This window comes from Pararge aegeria, chromosome 16 (genome assembly GCF_905163445.1).
Source record: "Pararge aegeria chromosome 16, ilParAegt1.1, whole genome shotgun sequence".
In the NCBI taxonomy this organism is placed as follows: domain Eukaryota; kingdom Metazoa; phylum Arthropoda; class Insecta; order Lepidoptera; family Nymphalidae; genus Pararge; species Pararge aegeria.
The window spans coordinates 3,397,280-3,417,966 of record NC_053195.1 but is presented as its reverse complement, the minus strand read 5'-3'; the positions used below and the strand labels follow the sequence as shown (position 1 = coordinate 3,417,966).

At 37.5% G+C, this 20,687-nt stretch overlaps 1 protein-coding gene across 1 annotated transcript in view; it reads left to right on the top strand.

Annotated features, from left to right (window-relative positions):
• Positions 1-20,687, top strand: part of LOC120630471 (protein FAM166B-like) — a 32,259-nt gene that overhangs the window by 3,738 nt on the left and 7,834 nt on the right. Inside the window, exons 2-3 of the mRNA XM_039899712.1 lie at positions 17,863-17,964; positions 20,184-20,336. Coding sequence (XP_039755646.1) covers positions 17,863-17,964; positions 20,184-20,336 — 255 coding nt within the window. The remainder of the gene's footprint in view (positions 1-17,862; positions 17,965-20,183; positions 20,337-20,687) is intronic.

Below are 20,687 nucleotides of genomic sequence, written 5' to 3'. Positions count from 1 at the left end.
AGTTAAAGTGTGACTGCAGAAGTATTCCAGCGTTATTTCAAGGTCATTTGTAAGGCCATATATTCTCCATGCCTATGACCTTCAAGATTTCGGTCCACCTCCTAAATTTTTAAGCTATTCGGTACCTATTAAACAGGCATTATACGGCCTTCATGACTTCGACGTATAGCGTTAACAATACTTAGCAATGATAAATGGGTATTATGACTATTGTATATTTTTCGGGAAACACCCAAAAAACAAACCGGAAATTAAGCTATTTAGCTTATATATCCGGCGTGCAGATAGTCTCACAAAAGCAACACTGTAATCATGACTATACGATCTAACAGTCATAACAGATTGCTTAGTCAGACGAATAACCGAATTAGGGTAAAATCGCATTTGTGAGCATCGATTCACATATTTTTATCCATTGAAGATTGATGTTTTGTATTATGATACATGATTCTCATATAAACATGGATACATCGACAAACTTTTTTTTTACGCATTGTGCAGCTTACAAATGTCAACGTCTGAGAAAGGATGGTTAGCTTAAATGAAGACTTTTTTTACGACCCCAGAGTTTTCTATTTATTAATTTTATCATAGGTCAAAGTTTAAGTAAATATAATTATTTTACAACGAAATGAGTACATCACATCTTATATTGGTGAGTATGTTATAAAAGTATGTAATGGTGCAATTTGAAATCTACTGTCCCTGATTTAGGTAAAACCCTGTATTATAAGCTCCGGTGTTCTCCTTTATCGGAGATGCTGAGGCATATAGAAGCTGTAGTTATATTCAAGAATACGAAGACTGTCTTGGAGTATTCGTCTTTTATTCATATCTATGTTATTTGTTAATAAGAAAACTATCTATTTTTACTTATAACATGATATTTGTTAATTATGCATTGTAATAGCAGTCGCAAATAAATCGCTAATAAAACTACACGTACAGTGCGGATTGGTGGAATTCACACTCCTTTAAGAATATTATGTAGAACTCTTGGGCATGCAGGTTTCCACACGATGAAGTGATATTTTAATTACATAAATTTAATTTTAATTACGCCAAATTATATACGTTGGTTTGTTATACTTTTCTTTTTTTATGAACTTTTTGTGGTTGATTGATTGATTGATAAAACCACATATCTCAGAAAAGTTATAGGTGCGTGCTGGGCTCGAACTTTGCACTCTGAAAGTGAAGCCGAAGTCCTGGCCACCGGGCTATCACCGCTCGCATTTATTTATGTATTTATCTTATTTATACCAGTCTACTGTTAAACTGAAGGTCTCTCCCAGCGGGAGCAGACGGGTCAATTATAATAGTAGGTATATTATGGTAAGTAATTGTAGTATAGCGTCATATTTGCTTAGTCGCCTCGTAAGACACCCGCGGGAAAAGAAGTGGTGACAACTGTACTCTGATCTGCCTCCACCACACCGATCCGGCGGTTGTAACTACGAATCATGAAAGCCGATTTACTTTTTTAAAATACTATTATCGAAAGGTGAAAGCTGCCGCGGGTGTCTGCACTCGTCTCGGCCAGAACGGCAACGTGAACAAAAGTAATTCTATCAACAGATAGTGAAACCGAATCGCTCATTGTTCCCACGATCTCGATTCGCTTCGATTATTGTCCAGGTGTGGAATTACATAGGCACCAATACTATGGCTTGTCGTTACATAACACACAGCCTTTTATGTTATGAATTACCCTCGTTATACTTAACGACAATTAAGTAAATTGTCGTTGAGTATATCAAATAAGTATCGAACACTTTGATGTAATCATATCATCATTTATTCATCAGCGGACTTGGAATTCTAAGTTCAAATTTTGTAGATACTTTAAGTCATGTGATTCCGTTTTCAAAAAGGTAGGTTACAGTTATCCTAGTTTATTCATTTGTATTTTTTTAATAGATTATGTCATCATATTCGTACCTATAAAAGTCGCATCCTGCTGTCCCCGTAGACGACTGACTGACAGACGACGACTGTCCCCGTGGATGGACAGCGGGGACATAGATTTTTTTTAAATCTAAGTACTGTCCCCGTTAAAGGGCTAAATCGTCAGTAACCTGGTAGAATCCTCACCTATCGTTCTATTTGGTTATCAGCAATTTTTATACCCTCTACATTGGTAACTTGTCAGAATCTTTATAGAGTCTGATTTGAAATACGAACTGTGCGTGCTCGTCACGTGGCAAATGGCAGTTAAGTTAACAAACTGGTTGACCGTGACAGATATAACTGTAACATGACACGATGTAGTGTAAGATTACTCACAGTATGCACGTAGGTACCTAGTATTAAAGCAGCGAGGCAGTGCACCACTATCCATTAAGATTTATTTAAGATGTTGTAAAAAAAAAAATAACAAACAAGAACCGACCTTGTTATACAAGTAAATACTGTCTACAACATTTTAAGTCGGTGCCAAGTAAAATGTAGAAAGTTACTATGTACCTACATACATACTGTCGGACGCATAGCACGGGTTCCGGCCGGCCAGAAGCACGACCAGCAACCTCCTTAGCTATATGACTGACATTGTGGCAGCAGTTGATAAAGGTGGGCAAACTGATACAGCGTATTTTGATTTAAAAAAAGCTTTTGACTTGGTTGACAATGATTTGTTACTGGAAAAGTTTGCAGCGGTCGGATTCACCCCTCAGTTGCTATATTTTTTTGCGAGTTATATAAGAGATAGGCAGCAATATGTTGATAACAGAGGTAATAAGTACGAACCGTATTTAACTAGATCTGGTGTGAGTCAGGGCAGTACCTTGGGACCACTTCAGTTTATAATGATAAACGACCTACCGAAAGTGGTTCAAAATGCTAAGTGCTTGTTGTTTGCAGACGACCTTAAACTATCTTTGACGGTTGGCGATAAGACTGACTGCGCAAGGCTGCAAAAACACGTAGAGAGAGTGTTGAGGTGGAGCAGAGACAACTACCTACAGTTTAACAACTCAAAGTGTGCAGTTATCAGTTTCTCTCGGTCACATACCCCCTTCCTTTTCGATTATAAACTTAACGCAATGCCGATAGCAAGAGTAGTAGAGGTGAGAGACTTGGGCGTTAACTTCAACACTGGGCTAACGTTTCGTAGTCATATCATGAAATGCTGTACAAAGCATATAGAAATCTAGGCTTCATGCTTCGTACGGTTCGTGGTTTCAACAATATGAAGGCTGTTGCCGCTCTGTACAATGCACTAGTTAGGAGTCAATTAGAAGCTAATGCAGTCATTTGGGCCCCAAATGAAACTAAATATAGCCTCATGTTGGAGCGGGTGCAAAATAAATTTATTAGGTACTTATATAGGTATTTATTAGGTACTTACACTCAGAGCAATGTGATTTGTATTGTTGCGCTCTGAGTGAATTCACAAGGATCGCAATGTGGGTTATTTTTAACCCGAATAGGTAATTAAATATTATAATGTTAAGATTATGTAAAAAAACAGTTACAAAGTAGCAAGAAAACCACTGATTTTCTGCATTTTACTCCAGGATCGTCTCAAACAAAAAATAATTCTATATCTTTATAAATGACAGAGTTCTGAGCTAATAAGCATTAAAAAAAAATACAACTGAATTGAGAAACGCCTAATTTTTTGTAAATCAGTTGAAAACAAGCGTGTATCAAATTAAAAAAAAATCATGTCTACCTATTAATAAGGATGTTCTTAAGAACAACGAAGGACTTCCACATTTGAAGATGGCGCCATACAGCCGTCATATTATTTATTGTTGTTTTTTGTAGTCTTGGGGTGAGGTAACTAAGAATTCTACCAATAACTCCATATATATTCTGTTTTTAAAAAGTCGAATGCGAATCACTGATTTCATTTGATTTGAAGGTCAAATCAAATCCATGGAAGGTACCACATAGTTGGTAGGTACTAGGAACCCATAGCTTTTATACGAAAAAAATGCCGACAATTCCATCGATGGTCGTGAAATCCATTACCATGGCAAACCTTTGCGTTAAAATGTATGTAATGTTGATGTCAAGGTTACGGCGGCAATGTTAAAACCCTATTTTAACTGGAATGTCATTAAAAAATAAGTTTTTATACGCAGTCGTATCACTTGGAATATCAGTAAAAATAATAGAGCATGCTTTATTCAAAGCATTGCATGTTCGTAATATGTACTTAGTTGTTTTTTAAAGTTGGTCATAAAATAAATTTTATAACTATATAGGAACTCAAAACAGCTTTCCATGTCTCGAACTGCAAAATTCTACGGGTGCTATAAAAAGTTATGTTAGACGATGAAAGATTCTCAAAGATCCCAAAATCGTATTTCCTTAACGGATGAACCGATTTTGATTTAGTTTTTTTTTTGTTTGAACGGTGATTTATTCGGGAGTGTTCTTACCTGTTTGATGAAAATCGGTCCAAGATGGGGGCCGCCACAAAATGGCAGATAACATATGTTTCTCCTTCCATATGGGTATCAAATAAAAGAGCTTGACTAGTGAATAATGTACACTATATTAAAAGTCGTGTTGAACACCAGCCCACACTAGAGAAAACAGAAATTGGTCATTCGCAAATTTCAAGGAACACTTAACTACACAGCGTTCGCCATTGCGCCAGGGTGGTCAACTGAGTTCAGGTTATGATAATAAAATCCTAATTTTGAATTAAAAAATGAATTCAAGTTGAGATAATGTAATTCGAATTTCGAAAAAAATATTATAATAAAAAAAGAATAATAGATTTAATTCCCATAGACCAAGGTGCTTCGAAATAAAAAAAAAATGCCTTGTTTGTTTCGACGACCTGGATTTGCATCAACTTCTAGTCCTAAAGATAAAAATTGGTTGCCTGTAAAGTCGGTATACGGGCGAAAGTTTTACGTGACAACGACTTTGAGTGGTAAAATAATTTTAATGTGAATATTCATTCGTATAGTAGGAAGAAGGATGAAATAATAGTAACAATTTAAAACATTTATTTATACAAAGAATTATATTTAAAACATTAATTTATACAAAGAATCTCGCACTGAATTTCATATTAAGAAAATTTTATTTTTTCCTTTACACATACATACGTATTTATATACAAATATACATACAATAACTTGCAATACATTTGCGTACAATGAAACAGCGTTTACTACAAAGGGACGCGTGCCTTTCACTTTTTATGTCTGTCTCTCTCGCTCTTAGGCGGGCTAACCATGCCCGAGTGGAAGGGACGCGTGCCTCTCACTCGCTCTCATTGTGAGCGCATAACGTGAGCGGGGCGTAACGCAGTTTCTTGAAGTATCACCCGGCAAACCAATTTATAAGACGTTGTCACGTCAAAATGCGAATTTATTTATTCGTAAAATATTTATATACCCAACTCCAACGTTTTATATTACCGAATCACGAAATACCTCTGGAGGTAGCATAAGTATATTTCATAACAAATAATATACTATTTTAATAATCCATATGATGTTAGCTTTATCTGATGTAGTTCAACTACGGCAGTAAGATAAAAACTATGGCAATGTTTTATAAGTCTCAGAGACTAGAATAATGTAAGTACCTCTAAAGCATGTGAAGTAATATTTTGATTTTCATTTACACGTTATATAATATATTTTTAGGTATCTATCACTGTTACGAACTTTCTGAACTGTTGAAACCCATTTACCCTACGGCTATTATCAAGAAGGCAATCTCGCCAATCATTAGGTTATCACACGTTCGACTTAGCAAGGCCGCAAATCGCAATCGTTTCGTTCCTAGCACTGGCAGCGCTATCCAAGACTTCAACTTTAACACATGACTTTGTCCAATGAAATCATGAATCCCTAGATTTATCTATGTGCCTAGAGTGATATTTTCTATCACGTTTACTAATTCGATCACTTGGATAAATAAGTGGGCGGATCACGTAACATGGAGGACCGGTAGACGTTGGGGTCCCAAGGTACTGGCAGTGGGGTCCTCGCACTGGGAACTGTTGGTACACTACTTGACTAGGTGGACAGACGAAATCAATCGAGTCGCAGGGAGTCGAGGCACAAGACCTTGGGGAATGGAAGTCCAATACAAAAGACTTATTATAAATAAATAATAAATCAATATACCTCGTCAATGGTGGGTGCGGCTGCTACCAGTGCCGAGCAGGCTAAGGTGCGTAAATATGAACACCTGGATAGCAGCTTTCTTTTTTGTGACTTTTGGAGTAGACTTTGGGACCGTGGGGTTCAGAGACAAGAGCTCTTTTCAAAGAATTATCGAAAAGGGTTATCGAGTCTACCGGTGATCCTAGAGCGGGCAGTCATCTTGGCCAACGAATTAGTTTGGCCATCCAAAGGGGCAATGCTGCATGCATCTTAGGAACTGTGCCTCGCTGCGGTGGTTTTTTAGGACGTTTTAGATTTTATTTAGTTTGAAATAGTTTATTTCAGGTTATATTTATAAAACAATTATTTTAAAGAATAAATAAATATTAATCCATATACTACGACAATACACACATCGCCACCTAGCCCCAGAATAAGCGTAGCTTGTGTTATGCGTACTAAGATAACCGATGAATATTTTTATGAATAATATACATTCATACTTATAATATACAAATAAACACCAAGACACTGAAAAACATTCCTCACAAAAACATTTTCCATCGAACCCACAGCCTTGTCTCAGAAAACAGGGTCGCTGCCCACTGCGCCAATCGGTCGTCAAAAAATATATATTATTTGACGACCGATTGGCGCAGAGTTTCAATAGTCGCAGAGTTGCCCTGGCGTAATAATAAAAAAAAGCATACTTAAATATGTAGCAGTGAATAGCATCTAGCGGTCGTAGCTATGATTAAAACGATGAAACGTTTCACCATGTTCAACCTATAACTATCGATTGGTTCAAAAACTTGGTAAAAGCGGGAAGTTTTCATGTCTCTAAGGACCATGCAAGACCGAACCTGATACGGGTAAATACTAAATAGTTGGAAATTAAACTACATCTAATTATACCGTGAAAAGAAATAGGCTTCTCGGTATTCCTCATAATACAAAAAAAAAACCAACTCGATAAGTGAAGTATTTCGCTCGTTATCGTGACCACGAGATACGGGATCCGCACAAATAGACACACGTCCACAGAACTTTTTTAAACAGTTTTTTAATTAGTTTAAACAATAAAAAGATTAGTAAATATCATGAGTTTTCAAAATGGTGTTTTTTCTCAACATTTTTCTATTTATATTCACTTATAATAAAAGCAATAAAGAATAAAAGAGTGTCATTTTAAGTTGGAGAATCACTCGGTGTGCGTAAACTGACAGTAATACCCACCTCAACGCGTGCAATAGCAGTCGTAATGCAGAGCTGGTATTACCACATATTAGTCATCATCATCATTATATAAACCCATTACCGACACGACAAGGATCTCCTTCCACAATGAGAAGGGGTTAAGGCTTAGTCCACCGCGCTGGCCATGAAACATTATGAAGACCTCTCAGGCATGCAGGTTTCCTCACGATGTTTTCCTTCACCGTTGAAACAAGCGATATATAAAATACTTAAAACGCACATAACTTCGAAATGTTAAAGGTGCGTGCTGCTCGAAGTCCTATTCACTGGGCTAACACCACTACTATAGGTAGTATGTGGCTCGTAAAGCATTGACAGTAAAGTCATGTCTAAGCGCCAACGCAGTGAATGTTTTATAGTATTAAGGAATACGTCAATGATGCTTGGGTGTAAATTATTGCTCTAACCAGGTTGCTTCTTAAATAGTTTTAAATGACAATGTGAGATTGTGATAGCAAAAAAAAAAACAACCGGCTAATTTTGTTATGCTTAGGCTTCTACTTAAACCAGGGCGCGTTCGGAACCCTCGTTGACGAATTTAGTTATCGCCTATGTCATATTTTACATGTAATGTACGCATCAAATGCGCCGTCTATTTGAATAAAGAAATATTTGACTTTGACTTTGAATGTGTTAACGTGCCATTGCAAGCGCAAGCCTCTTTCTTCTCTCATAGGAAAGATGAATGGATCATTTTGATACAATGCTCCGAGGCACCGGGGTGACAAGGAATTTCTTGACAGGTATAACCAATACTTGACAATTATTTATCAGTCCAACCTTGTATGTGACCTAATGGACAAAGAAAACCTATAGCCCGACATGCGACAGTCCAACACAAATGATTTATAAATTAAAGCCTATTTATTTAAGGTTTCCTTGACCATAAACTAAATAAGAAACAACACTTTGTCATCGTTCGCGGTGACATTCATTCCATTGGATAATTATAGTCTGTAGGCAGACTACATAACTCTGTAATAAAGAAACTCTGAAACTATTATATGATACCTTACCGCGACTTATATTTTAATTCCTGTATAATAAGACTATGCTTATTTCAAATATTTTATAATAAATGTATTAGAAGAATATTTTGGGGGGCCGAGTTCGATTCCCGTCGACACATCTGCTTTTTCTGAGTTATGTGTGCAATTATCTGTGTGTTATAAGTATTTATGTACATTAGTCATAAAAATATTAATCATTAATCTTAGTACACATAAAACCACAAGGAAAAAAGCCTAGGTAATAGAAACCTGAGGAATTAGTTCCCAAAATACATAAACACGAGCACTTAAATTGTCATCAAACAATGAACGCAGTGAATCCGTGGGCATTCGCCGTTCCTGGTACATCCGTCGCCTTACCTTGACTATACTTTACGTCTATCATTTAAAGGTTTCATTCACACGATACGTTTATAAAACTTCTTTAGCACATTGTGCAAATAGCAACTACATGTTCTTCTTCTGCGGCACATAATGGCCATGTTGAGAATAGCAGAGCTTTTCTCGACAGAGCTCGTCCAGGGAATTAAATAAATAAACTAACATAATACACATCGCCATCTAGCCCCAAAGTAAGCGTAGCTTGTGTTATGGGTACTAAGATGACTGATGAATATTTTTATGAAAAATATACATAAAAAACACTCATGTGTACATCACAAAAACATTTTCTTGTTGTGGAAATCCAACCGACAGCCTTGGACTCAGAAAGCAGAGTCGCTGCCCACTGAGCCAATCGGCCATCACGAGAATAGCAGAGCTTTTTGTGATAGAGCTCGTCCGGGAAAGTAAATAAATAATCACGACAAAACTCACGTCACAAATAGCTCCACAGTAGGCGTAGCTTGTGTTATGGGTACTAGGGTGACTGATTAATATTTTAAGAATACACAAATACTTATAATATACTGATAAACACCCAAATACTGGAAAACATGCATGTACATCACACAAACATTTTCCAGTTGTGGGAATCGAACCCACAGCCTTGGACTCAAACGTCAAGCAACTTTACTGTCTTCCGGTCTAAAGTTAGTACCTAGTTGCCGTTGTTAGATGCAGATGAGGCTTAACTGTAAGTTATAGTTGTAGTGCGGTTGTTTCGTCTTACGTGTTCCTTGCATAATCTGCGAATTGTAGCTCTGTTTGGTTTTCTACACATCATGAAAGCTTGGTTAAGCTTTTAACCATAAAAAAATCAAAAAAAAAGTTGCTTGCGAAACTTGTAAGTAACTTGAGCCAGTAACTTGCGCCGGTACTTGCTAGCCACAGGAGTTGGGTAGAATTTTCGGAAATGCGCCAGATTGTTTTTTTTATTTTTTACCAGATAAATTGCTGTAAAATATAAAATAAAAACCGATCCTTCCATTAAAATTTGTTTCTTACACCAGTCGGTGGTAATTTCTCAATATTATTGACACTGGATACAAAATAAAATTTGCTTTGGCCAGTAGCTTGCGTAGGTATTTAGCTCGTTAGAACTTTCGGAAACGCGTCAGCATATTTTTTTTTGATATATTGCCACATAAATTGCTAAAAAATATTTTTAAAAAAACCCTTCAAGCAATTCAGTTATTTTGTTTTTATTTTAACGCTCAATCTGCGCGAATCCTTAACACCTCGTCACCTACATTTTAAATAGGCTAAACACAAAATGGAACGCATATTCGTGGCCTACGCTCGTTTATAAGTTCGCTATCAGAAGTTAGGTATAGTTTATAAAGCCATTATTTGTTAACCTTGAAAAGTAGCTTTTGAGTTTTAAAACAAATGGTAGGTACTTACACATTAATAATTTAGGTCCGTGTCCCGTTTTCAATAAATCTAATTATAGTCTGTCTGTTATTTCAAAATGTTACTAATATTTTTTTAGTACACTCGACGTTAGCCCTTTAGTGCAATCTAACCTGGTGTTAGTGATAATGTGCTTGCTACATGCATGAGGCGTAACACCTAGCCTCAGGTTGATGGACACTTTTCCGGCAGTGTTCCTGCGAAATTTTGCTCTGCCTATAGGCGATGATTTTCCACTTACTATATTCTCGGTCGATCAATTATTACTAAGTAAAAATATATAGTCTCTGACCGCACCTCACGTCGTAGAAATAAATTCCACCCTCATCATCTGGATGCCTGGTATTCTTCTACTGTTCGAAATACCAGATCATTTCTACCGCGCACTTGCAACTAACGGTCTCCCATCTGATGTGTTTCCTCAGGGATACAATCTGGGGTTGTTCAAGGGGCGGATAAACAAATTGCTTAAAAGCCGGCAACGCATCGGTGGCTCCTCTGGTGCTGCAGATGTTTATGGGCGGCGGTGATCACTTACCATCAGGTGACCCACTTGCTCGTTTGCCCGCTATTGATATAAAAAAAAAAAACAAATATAGGTTCTCTAGTCTAAAAATTTTTGTGCGGAGGAAGTCACGGATAAGTACTAGGCATCCATAACATGTTCCACGGGCCTTGGACAAAGCTCGCGTGTTATTCGCCCCTAACAACTACCTGAAATATAAACAATAGTACACGAATCTGACATTGACCCTTTTATTGCCATACAATCATATGCCATGAAATTTTACATTTCCTTGTTCATCTTCATACGCATGGTTGGTTTCGATTCTCAGATTTTGAACCAATTTTTTTTTAATAAAATATCCCAAATAGTCTGCGTTTTGTAAATAATTCTCCTGTTAAAATATAAAACCTTGGCTCCCACTTTCCCGGGTGTATCCGTTCCAATTGGCGACCATATTGAGCTCTTGGGTGTCAACATCTCATCCAATCTCAATTTTTGCAAGTGCATCGAATCTAAAGCCAAAGTGGCTGCTAAAAAACTTGGTATCCTTAATAAGGTTAGCCGGTACTTCACGCCAGGTCAACGCCTGCACTGTACCAGGCTCAAGTGCGAGCAAGCATGGAGTACTGTAGTCACCTGCTCTGCCAAGTACCAGCTTGAAGCTTTAGATTCGGTGCATCGTCGCACCAGGAGAATTATAGGTGACAAATCGTTTGATTTGAGATTTATCGTTACGATAACTTTAATGGTAACACAATGTTAAGATAATATGTAAGAAAACATCATAAGTGTCTGTTATAATGTCTACATGAATAGAACATTTTTGAATTTGAATTTGAATTTGAATTCCAGAGTTCACTTTTGCAACCACAGACGAATTATTAACTTGTTCATCCGCAACTTGTAGCCATTTAAGGAAGCACATAACTATATTTAGTGGTAATCTTAAAAATGCTATTATGTAGTTTGGGCTAGCATGTCTCATGTTACCTAAATAATCGTCATGTTACCTAATATTTCGTTTACGATCAGAGCAATCTGCGGTTTTTTTACCGTAATAGCTAAACAACAATCGCTAAGGATGCCACAGTTCAAATATAATTTTTACACAAACGAGAAAATCGTTGAGTCTCTTAAAATAACTTAAGTTATCATATAATCATCTTCTATAGACTTTAACAGTCCATTGCAGGATTAGAGCAGACGGGTCGGTGAACGCAGTAGATGATAGTAGTAGAACAGAGAAAGCTGCTACCCGTTTTTAGTTATATTCCCCTAGTCGCCTCGTACGACCACATCGGGAATAGTCAGTGACGATTGTATTCTGATCCGCCATCACCACACAGCATGATCGGCATACGCACAATCGAAATCCATTCCAAATCCCAATTCTAATTAAGTGCTCGCCGAGGTAGGGAAGGCATCAATATCCATAGCCTATAGCAATCCACTGCTGGCCTGTCCCAACCCGCAGGGTGATTACGTATCTCGCGACAGCAATGCGACAGGCGTAAATCTTGCAAAAAAAAAAACACCCGGCTAAGTTTGTTGTGGGCTTCTTCTTAGACCAGGACGCGTTTGGAACCCTCGTAGCTTTAGTTTTAAGTTTACGAATGTGTATAACGCCATCATCGCACTACCGTGTAATTCTTATGTACGCATCAAAAGTGCCACCTATGGGCCTACTTGAATAAAGATATTTTTGACTTTGACTTTGCAATCACTGCTGTCAAACGTCACTTTTCCATACAATAAATAAACAAAAGTGGCGTTTTACAGCAATGATTGCAAGATTTACGCCTCTCGCATTGCTGTCGCGAGATACGTAATCACCTGCGGATTTTTTCCCAATAATCACGTTGGGCAGACGCCCTGATGATGGCAGTAGATGTAGCACTGGCAACGCTGCTGCCCGTTTACCCCTATATGCCTGTGGTCACCTCGTACGACACCCGCGGAAAGAGAAGGGACTATTCTAATCTGCTGTCAGCACACCCATGAAAAAGGTAAAGAAGTGGAAAAAGCGAATTTGCTAACCCTGGTCCCGGGCAAGAAATAAGAATAACTAAACGTAGACCCCAAATCCTAGGATTCCTAAAGAAACGTACCCACAATCTCGTGATCTGTAAATGGACATGATACTAATGAGGCAGTGTACACAGCTAAAAAAAATATTTCCTACAATAAGTTTAAGTGCCAACCCTCAAATTACCAGACATTTATACCGTGAGAGTTTAGACTGGTTTGATTTCCGCATTTCGTCTCCGAGAGTGGTAGAACAATGGCCCATTCCGTAATAGCACTCGTACTTTCCTTACTTTCTGTGATAGATGCCAACGTTTATTACAATCGGCACTGTTTGCTGTTGAAAGGAAGATGTAAGTACATTACTTACCTAATAAATGCATTGAGCACGCAAACATTTTTTCAATTTTATATACCTACATGCGATGTACGTAGGTATATGTGTAAAATTGTGAGCTTAGTTAGCACGATTTGCTTAGGCAGAGGACAAATATTTTATCCCTTATATTTTTACAACGGATAAAATTATCTGGTCTACCTGCCAAAGCTCTGCTACAAAGGAAAAGAAAAGTTTACTCCCGTTCGACCATCCATGCTTGGAGAGTAGCAACACTAATCATTTACTATCTTTAAGTTACAAGAACACAGACAAATACTCATAAAGTAAATTACGTGCCATAGATATGACACCTAGCTATCTACTCATAGATCGTGTTTACAGGTGTAGCCGCTTGTCCTCGCACAATGCACCCCTACCACACGCGATGCGACGGGCAGACCTTGTCACAACGAACTTGCGATTCGCCCTTACTTTACGTCATAGGTATAGTAACTAATTGGACATTGATAACTGCCTGACGCCCGAAATCAATAATCAATCCTGATCCAAAAATTCCCTTCTAAGATTTATAGTTCAATCCATTTTTTGAAAGAATCATGCAAATATGTGATCCTGGGATTGAGTTTGTTATTTTAAAAATTGGATTGCTAAACTTTATTATAGGTTAGTAAAAGTTAGGGTTTAAGTCGGGCTCGTACCCAATGCGCTATCGCCGCTTCTTTTCTAAGTTATGTGCGTTTGAAGCAATTAAAATATCACTTGCTTCAACGGTGAAGGTAAACATCGTGAGGAAACCTGCATGCCTGAGAGTTCTACATAATGTGTATGTTCTACACTGAACCAGCGTACTGAAGTACGGCCTCAAACCCTTCTCATTGTGGGAGGAGACCCGTGCTCTGTAGTGGGCCGGTAACGATCGTGATGATTATTGGTACGTGGATTAGAGATCGATCGAGTGACACGTAATAATCCACGGATAGTATTAATCCCTATCAAGGGATCACCATCATCATTACCAACCCGTTAGGTGTAGGGCCTAGTCTACCACGCTGGCCAAGTGCGGATTGGTGGACTCCAAACAATTGCTTAAATGAAAAACGCACGTAGCACCTAAGGTGCGAGTTGGGCTCTGCTCTGACCACTAGGCTAACAAATACATTATTCTGTCAAGAGATATGTACATTATTAATTTCGGGCATAAGTCGCCAAGCTTACATTTATTGCTGAACGTTCTCATGTAGTCGAATCTTAAAAACAGTGACCCACTTCCATGTTTTATATACTCTCTGCTACCTTGAATTTTAAATAGATATATGAAACCGAATACAATTCAACAATCTGATAATCTTGACTGATACTGCTTCCTAAATACTCGCTTGGTTTTCAGATTGTAAACTAAACGAGCCACCAGTGTTGGTGGAAATCTGCCAAGTCCTAATAAAGGCTCGCCAAACTATCTCGTCCAGAAGGCGTACTACCGCTTTTATTAGTACAGATTTATATGGCATACCTTGACCTCCCTTAAATAAGGGTTATATTCTAAACAAGAGGGAAAGCAATATTTAACTGCTTTAAGCGTGTTTTGCGTTTTTCTTGCGACCAATACTAAAGTGACACCTCATACTGTCATGTCTTCTGATTGGTCGTAGCTCGTCACATTAGATACTTACGCCCTTTTTAGTTCACTACCAGTGGACCCAGCAAACGTCGTCGCTAAAGCAGCGCCACCAATCTAATATGTAATTGGTTTTCAACCCATCCAGAAACCCATTGAAATATACGCATAAATAATTTAACTTTTGATAACTATAACTTCATATTTGCCAGATATTTATGTTCATGACATTGAGTTGGTGGGTATTTTGATATAAAACGACTGCATTATCGATGCACCCTTAGTCCTACATGGAATCGAACGATGCAGATATACCTCCCGGTGTCTTAGTAGTTTATCAACTACCATAATATTATGGCATATTAAAAAAACCTATTTTAACATCCGCCAGGCGTTAACCAGGCCCAGAACACATGCACCCAGTGAACAGTGAATGTCGTCCGACACGATCGCAGCGCTCGTGCGTCGAACCTGTCGCGACGTCTATGAGCGTTTTTGCTACTGGTCTCGTTGAGACAGCCACTTCCCGTTTGCTCTACTGTTATTGGAGGCTGATGATAGCCAATCACTAGCATAATATCATCCTATATAGAAAACCGTATTCTAACTTCCACCAGGCGTTTACTACTGCACAGAACATATACACCGAGAGAACAGCGATTGTCGTCCGACGCCCTCGCAGCCAACGGGCATTATGTGCCACTTGTTGCCTTATTTATTTATTTATTTATTTATTTATTAGTAATCCAACAGCGTTACAAACAATTTTTGTTAAGGGTTTATCTTATTAGTAAAATAAGGCCAAATCTAGATTACATTTATATAAAGCAATAGGTACAAGTACAAAATATACAAAATAATCAGTTACGATATTCACAACAGCATGAATGAGTGTGAGTGGGTGTGAGTGTGCGTAAGTGTGTGCGTGTGTTCGTAAGTGTGCAAAAATGAATGATTTCACATCATTTATTATCTCTCGCGATGTAGTTTAGTTATTTCATTCTTCAATTGTGTTTTCGATAAATGAAATATATCAAGTTTTGAATAAAATTTATTATAGTTTCTTGCCAGACGCAATATTATAGATTTCTGAGCATAATTTGTATCTGTATATTTTATCCGATATATCAACCATATTCTAACTTCCACTAAGAGTTGACAATTGCCCGGAACACATGCACCGAGTGAACAGCGAATGTCGTCCGACACCGTCGCAACGCACGTGCGACGAACCTGTCGCGACGTCTATGGGCGTCATTTGCCACTGGTCGCGACTCGCGTTGCGACTGCGATTTCCCATTCGTTCTGCATCAATCATCGGGATATTATTTTGCGTATGAAGACTGCCCGTGATTTTTGTAAACCTTTACTGTAAATAAAGATACTAAAAAAATATATAACTGGTTTGGTTTTTATATTTCCAATATATACGCAATAATAAATTTGAATTTTTTATTTAATATTTATCATTATTTATTGTTTTTTATTTTATATGCCTAAAATAAATAAATTATTATTAATATGAAATGAGATGAGATGAAATTTGTGATGATGAGATTACTCAATTGACAAATCCAATTTTACGGAGGAACATCGTGAACTCTATCAAGCCACATGTGGCCAGCTTGGTTAACCCTGTTATTTGAGAGGAGACTCATGCCCTATAGTAGGTCGGTAATCGTGATGAAGATGATAGCGGAATCATTCACAAAAGTATAAAAATTTCAACGTGTCAGCCATAAATAAAATTGTAAGTAATTTCTTCGAGAACTCTAAACATACGTGTTGTGAGAATAGTAACCAGAGAAGATCTGTAAGTTTAACAATCTTATTTTTTCCATAATTATACAATTTTACAATTCATTATTAAATTTTTCCAGTACCGACGATAGTTGCAAATATAAGTATTACTTCATAATATTTCTATTTCATTACCCCGTTTACGTTAAACTGATATTTTCGCGATCTTGAAATTGCTTTTCGCTTTATCGAATATCATTTCCTCTGACCCGTGATATGAAATGAACGTTATCAAAACGTTACCGATGAAATTGAAAACGTGTTATTATATTTTCTGCTTTGACGGTTTTATACATAATTTTGTTAAAATAAATTCGTTCCCCCATGAAAATAAGACCTTCAACAAATTTAGATAAAACCCCCCTTTTGGCTTCTGACTATTTTCTGGTAACTTTTCTGGGAGGCTTCTGCCGTTTTTTGACGACCATCCTGGCACAACGGTGAGTTCTGTGAATTTAAGTAGTGGGTTCCGTGTTCGACTTCCGGCAGGGGCAATTTAGGAATTTATAATTTATGGATTTTCTCCGGTCTGGTCTGGTGGGAGGCTTTGGCCGTTGCTAGTTACCAAATACCACCCTACCGACAAAGACGTGCTGCTAAGCGATTTAGTGTTCCGGTGCGATGTACGCGTCCGAGGTATATCAACCAAGTAGAGATGCAAACCCTTACGGTGCCTCACGGTTCGATGGTAAAAAGGTGAGGGGGAACTAGATAAAAAAATTCTTGAGCACACTGAATGCTATCAAGGTTTTCATATTTACTCCCCGTGGCCTGCTCGGCACTGGTTATGTTATTTTATATTTAAACTAAATAGTAAATTCTATAAATAGTTAGTTGTTATGTAGTTTGTACCGTTTTTATGGTCCCAGACCGGAGTTAGGAAATTGGTGGTGTCCATCCTCGTGTCTCGGAGCCCATTCGCGTAATTCATTGTTAAAAGACTGATGATAATAATATATAATATAAATAGTAATAAAAAAAGGAAAAAATATCTAAATACTTCGACCTTGCTCACGTGATCACCGCCATGTGGGGTGGTTGACCGTTATTGATCCGATCGTCATTTCAGTCAATGATCCACTAAAAGCTTCGACCAACATCTTAAAAAGCTTTCGCTTGGTTTTTGGATCAATGGTCGGATACAGAAGTCGGATAGAGAAAATATATAGTGAGCTACCGTAAAAAAACGGACTATTTATCAGACACGGTTAAGTTTGTATATATATATATCGTCATCATCATCACATCAGCCCATTACCGGCCCACTACAGAGCACGGATCTCCACCCACAGTAAGAAGGGGTTAAGGCCGTTGTACCTCCTCAATCAGTGCAAATAAATGAATTTGAACTGAGATTGAAAACTGAGACATTATGTTTGGTATAGATATCGCATATTAAGTAGGTCAATACATTACGGACTTGGTTTCAGATATACAGGCCATTGCCCGCTGCTGAAGTTTCGATACGGGAAATGCTATGGTGAAAACACGCGGCATATTCTGAAAGAGATACGCTCTAAAGGACTGTTCAAGTAAGCTTTTTTCGTCTTTCTAGCATACCCATACCATCAATCAATAGCAATTTGGTCTTGACGTCTGGTGACCCTAGTGCTGGCGCTTATCTAGCTCAACGGCTAAGTCTTGCAATTCGAAGAGCAATAGCGTTTTGGGTACCATGCCCGTTAATGTTTTTTAATTCAAATTATTTTAATTATTCAACGAATTAGTTTGTCCATCCAAAGAGGCAATGCTGCCAGCATCTTAGGAACTGTGCCTCGCTGCGGTGGTTACGAGGACGTTTTAGATTTTATTTAGTTTTAAATAGTTTATTTTAGGTTATATTTATATTTTAAAGAAACAATATTACTATAGTCAATTATTTTAAAGAATAAAATATTTAAGATATATAGAATATATTCAAATTATTGAAATAAATTTATTAATAAAATATAAAGACTAAATAAAAAAAGCGTGTGTGCACTTATGTACACGCGTTAGAAGTTATACTTCTTTGGCGTAACAAGATAAAGATCTTTTCAAAAATTTTATCTTTCGCCTTATTCTACGTTTGTAGAAGTTTGAAGACTACTACTAACAAAAGAAAAAAAGGTATTGTTTGAATTATTGAAAGTCAACTGACAAACCATTTTTAGAAAAACTAAAATGTTGACTATAGCTTACTTCATGGTGTCGGTTTTTTGCGACGGTGTCGCAAATCTGAAAAATTTACTCTCACCATTTTACGCTAACGCGCCAAAAGGAGTATAACTTCAAAAATTTTCATACTGTATCAATAGCCGATAACAGTCCACTTCTGGCCTCTCCCAACGGGAGGGTTTGGCAGTTAGGTTGGTAATAATATCACGGAGAACGCTTCTGCCCGTTCTCCGTTATATTCCCTTAGTTGCCACGACAACCGCGGTAAAAGAGGAGCGGCGACAACTGTATTCTAACATGCCCTAATCACACGGCACACTATTTGTATCCCTTTTGTCCTTGCTCACTGCCCTAGTTCGTGAAAAGGACGGAGAGTAAATTTGGGAATATATCATTTCTGAATTGTCTCTGGTCTGCTAGCCTAATGAATATTATGCTAAATATTTGTAAACCAGAGATGTTAGAATATGATTCCCTTATTTTTTATTCCACTAAAAGTACTGTAGACACACAGAAAGTACAAGTAAGTTCAAGCTGTATAACAACACAAATAACAATATTTTAACAAATAAAGAATCATGTTATCTTATAAAAGCCTTACATGGATATTTCTCTAAAGCACAATAAATCCAGAAAAAAGATGTTGAACACAAGTTTTAACAATCATGCAAACTGTACAGCCTTGTATATTTACAACCTTTGAAGTTTTGAAACAAATATGTCAGAATAAACGTTAATCCAAACATAAGTCTATTTTGAGTTCTGATTTCCAACTAAAAGCTAAATTTTACACTTGCTATTAGTATAACCTAATCTAGGTTACAAGGTCTACAGTATTCATATACCTACTACGATTTATGACTTTTTGCTACAAAAGCTTTATGCTACGCTATGTAGCCCCGTAGCTTAGTTGTACTCCGTATCTTGTAGAATCAGTTTTTAACCCACGGGCCCGGGGTTTATTAGTTACAGCGTTTGTGTGTTTGTGTGTATGTGTGTATTTATCTTTCTGTGGCATAGTAGCGCCCGAATCATTTTGTTTTTTTTTTGTATGAAAGGTAAATTAGTCGGGAGTGTTAGATGGCGAATTACATTTTTATTGCACAACTCCCTCAATATCGGTGTCAAATTAAAGAGCTAGAACTAGTAGAATAATGTACACGATATTTCAAATCGGGGTTTTTTTAAATTTGAAATGGCTATATTATTGTTGAACGATAATACTTTCGTCGAAGAATCGATTTATCTGAATAAGTAATGAAACATGCATCTTATATTTTAAAATCAAGTAGAAGCTACAGGTTTTTTTTTATTTGGATATTATATTTTTATTGACTGCAATCTCACCCGCTGGTAGGTGATGATGCAGTATTAGATGGTAACGGGCTAAGTTGCTAACGTGTCAGGGATATGCCCCTAATCGATTTCTACGCGACATCACACCGGAGCGCTAAATCGCTTAGCGGCACGTCTTAGTCGGAAAGATGGTAATTAGCCATGGCCGAAGCCTCCCAAATTGCGTCTACAGCGAACCGAACCCTTAAAACCATAAAACCATAGAACTTTTGATTAATGTATTTCGTTTAATTTCCAGCAAACCACTGAAGTACAGGCCAGGCGATAACTACGAGATCAACAACATGCCGCGGCGTAGTGGCCCAATGCGAGACGTATACGATGGTACAAGGCACAGACAGCCTGCGTACATGACTGGCTATACGGGATACGTGCCTGGCATGAATTTCACGTAAATAGATTATTTTATTTTTAATACTGTTCATTCGCACACGAGTATACTTAAGTTGCGGAAATGCCATGCTTATTTCTGCCGGCACACAGCATTGTTGCAATGCTGTGTGCCGGCAGTTTGTTTACGTATCTTACGACAGGTTTGCGACAGGCGTAAATCTCGCGATCACATCTGTCAAACGTCATTTTTGCATAGAAAAAAATTACGAAGTGTCGTTTGACGTTTCATTTTTATTAGTAGGTATAAAAAGAATTGAATTAGTGCTAACATTGTGCTGTTTTGGCACTAAGAAAAGCCATAAATCAAAAGTAAATCAAAACTGAATTATTATTTAGCAGTCTTGAGAGG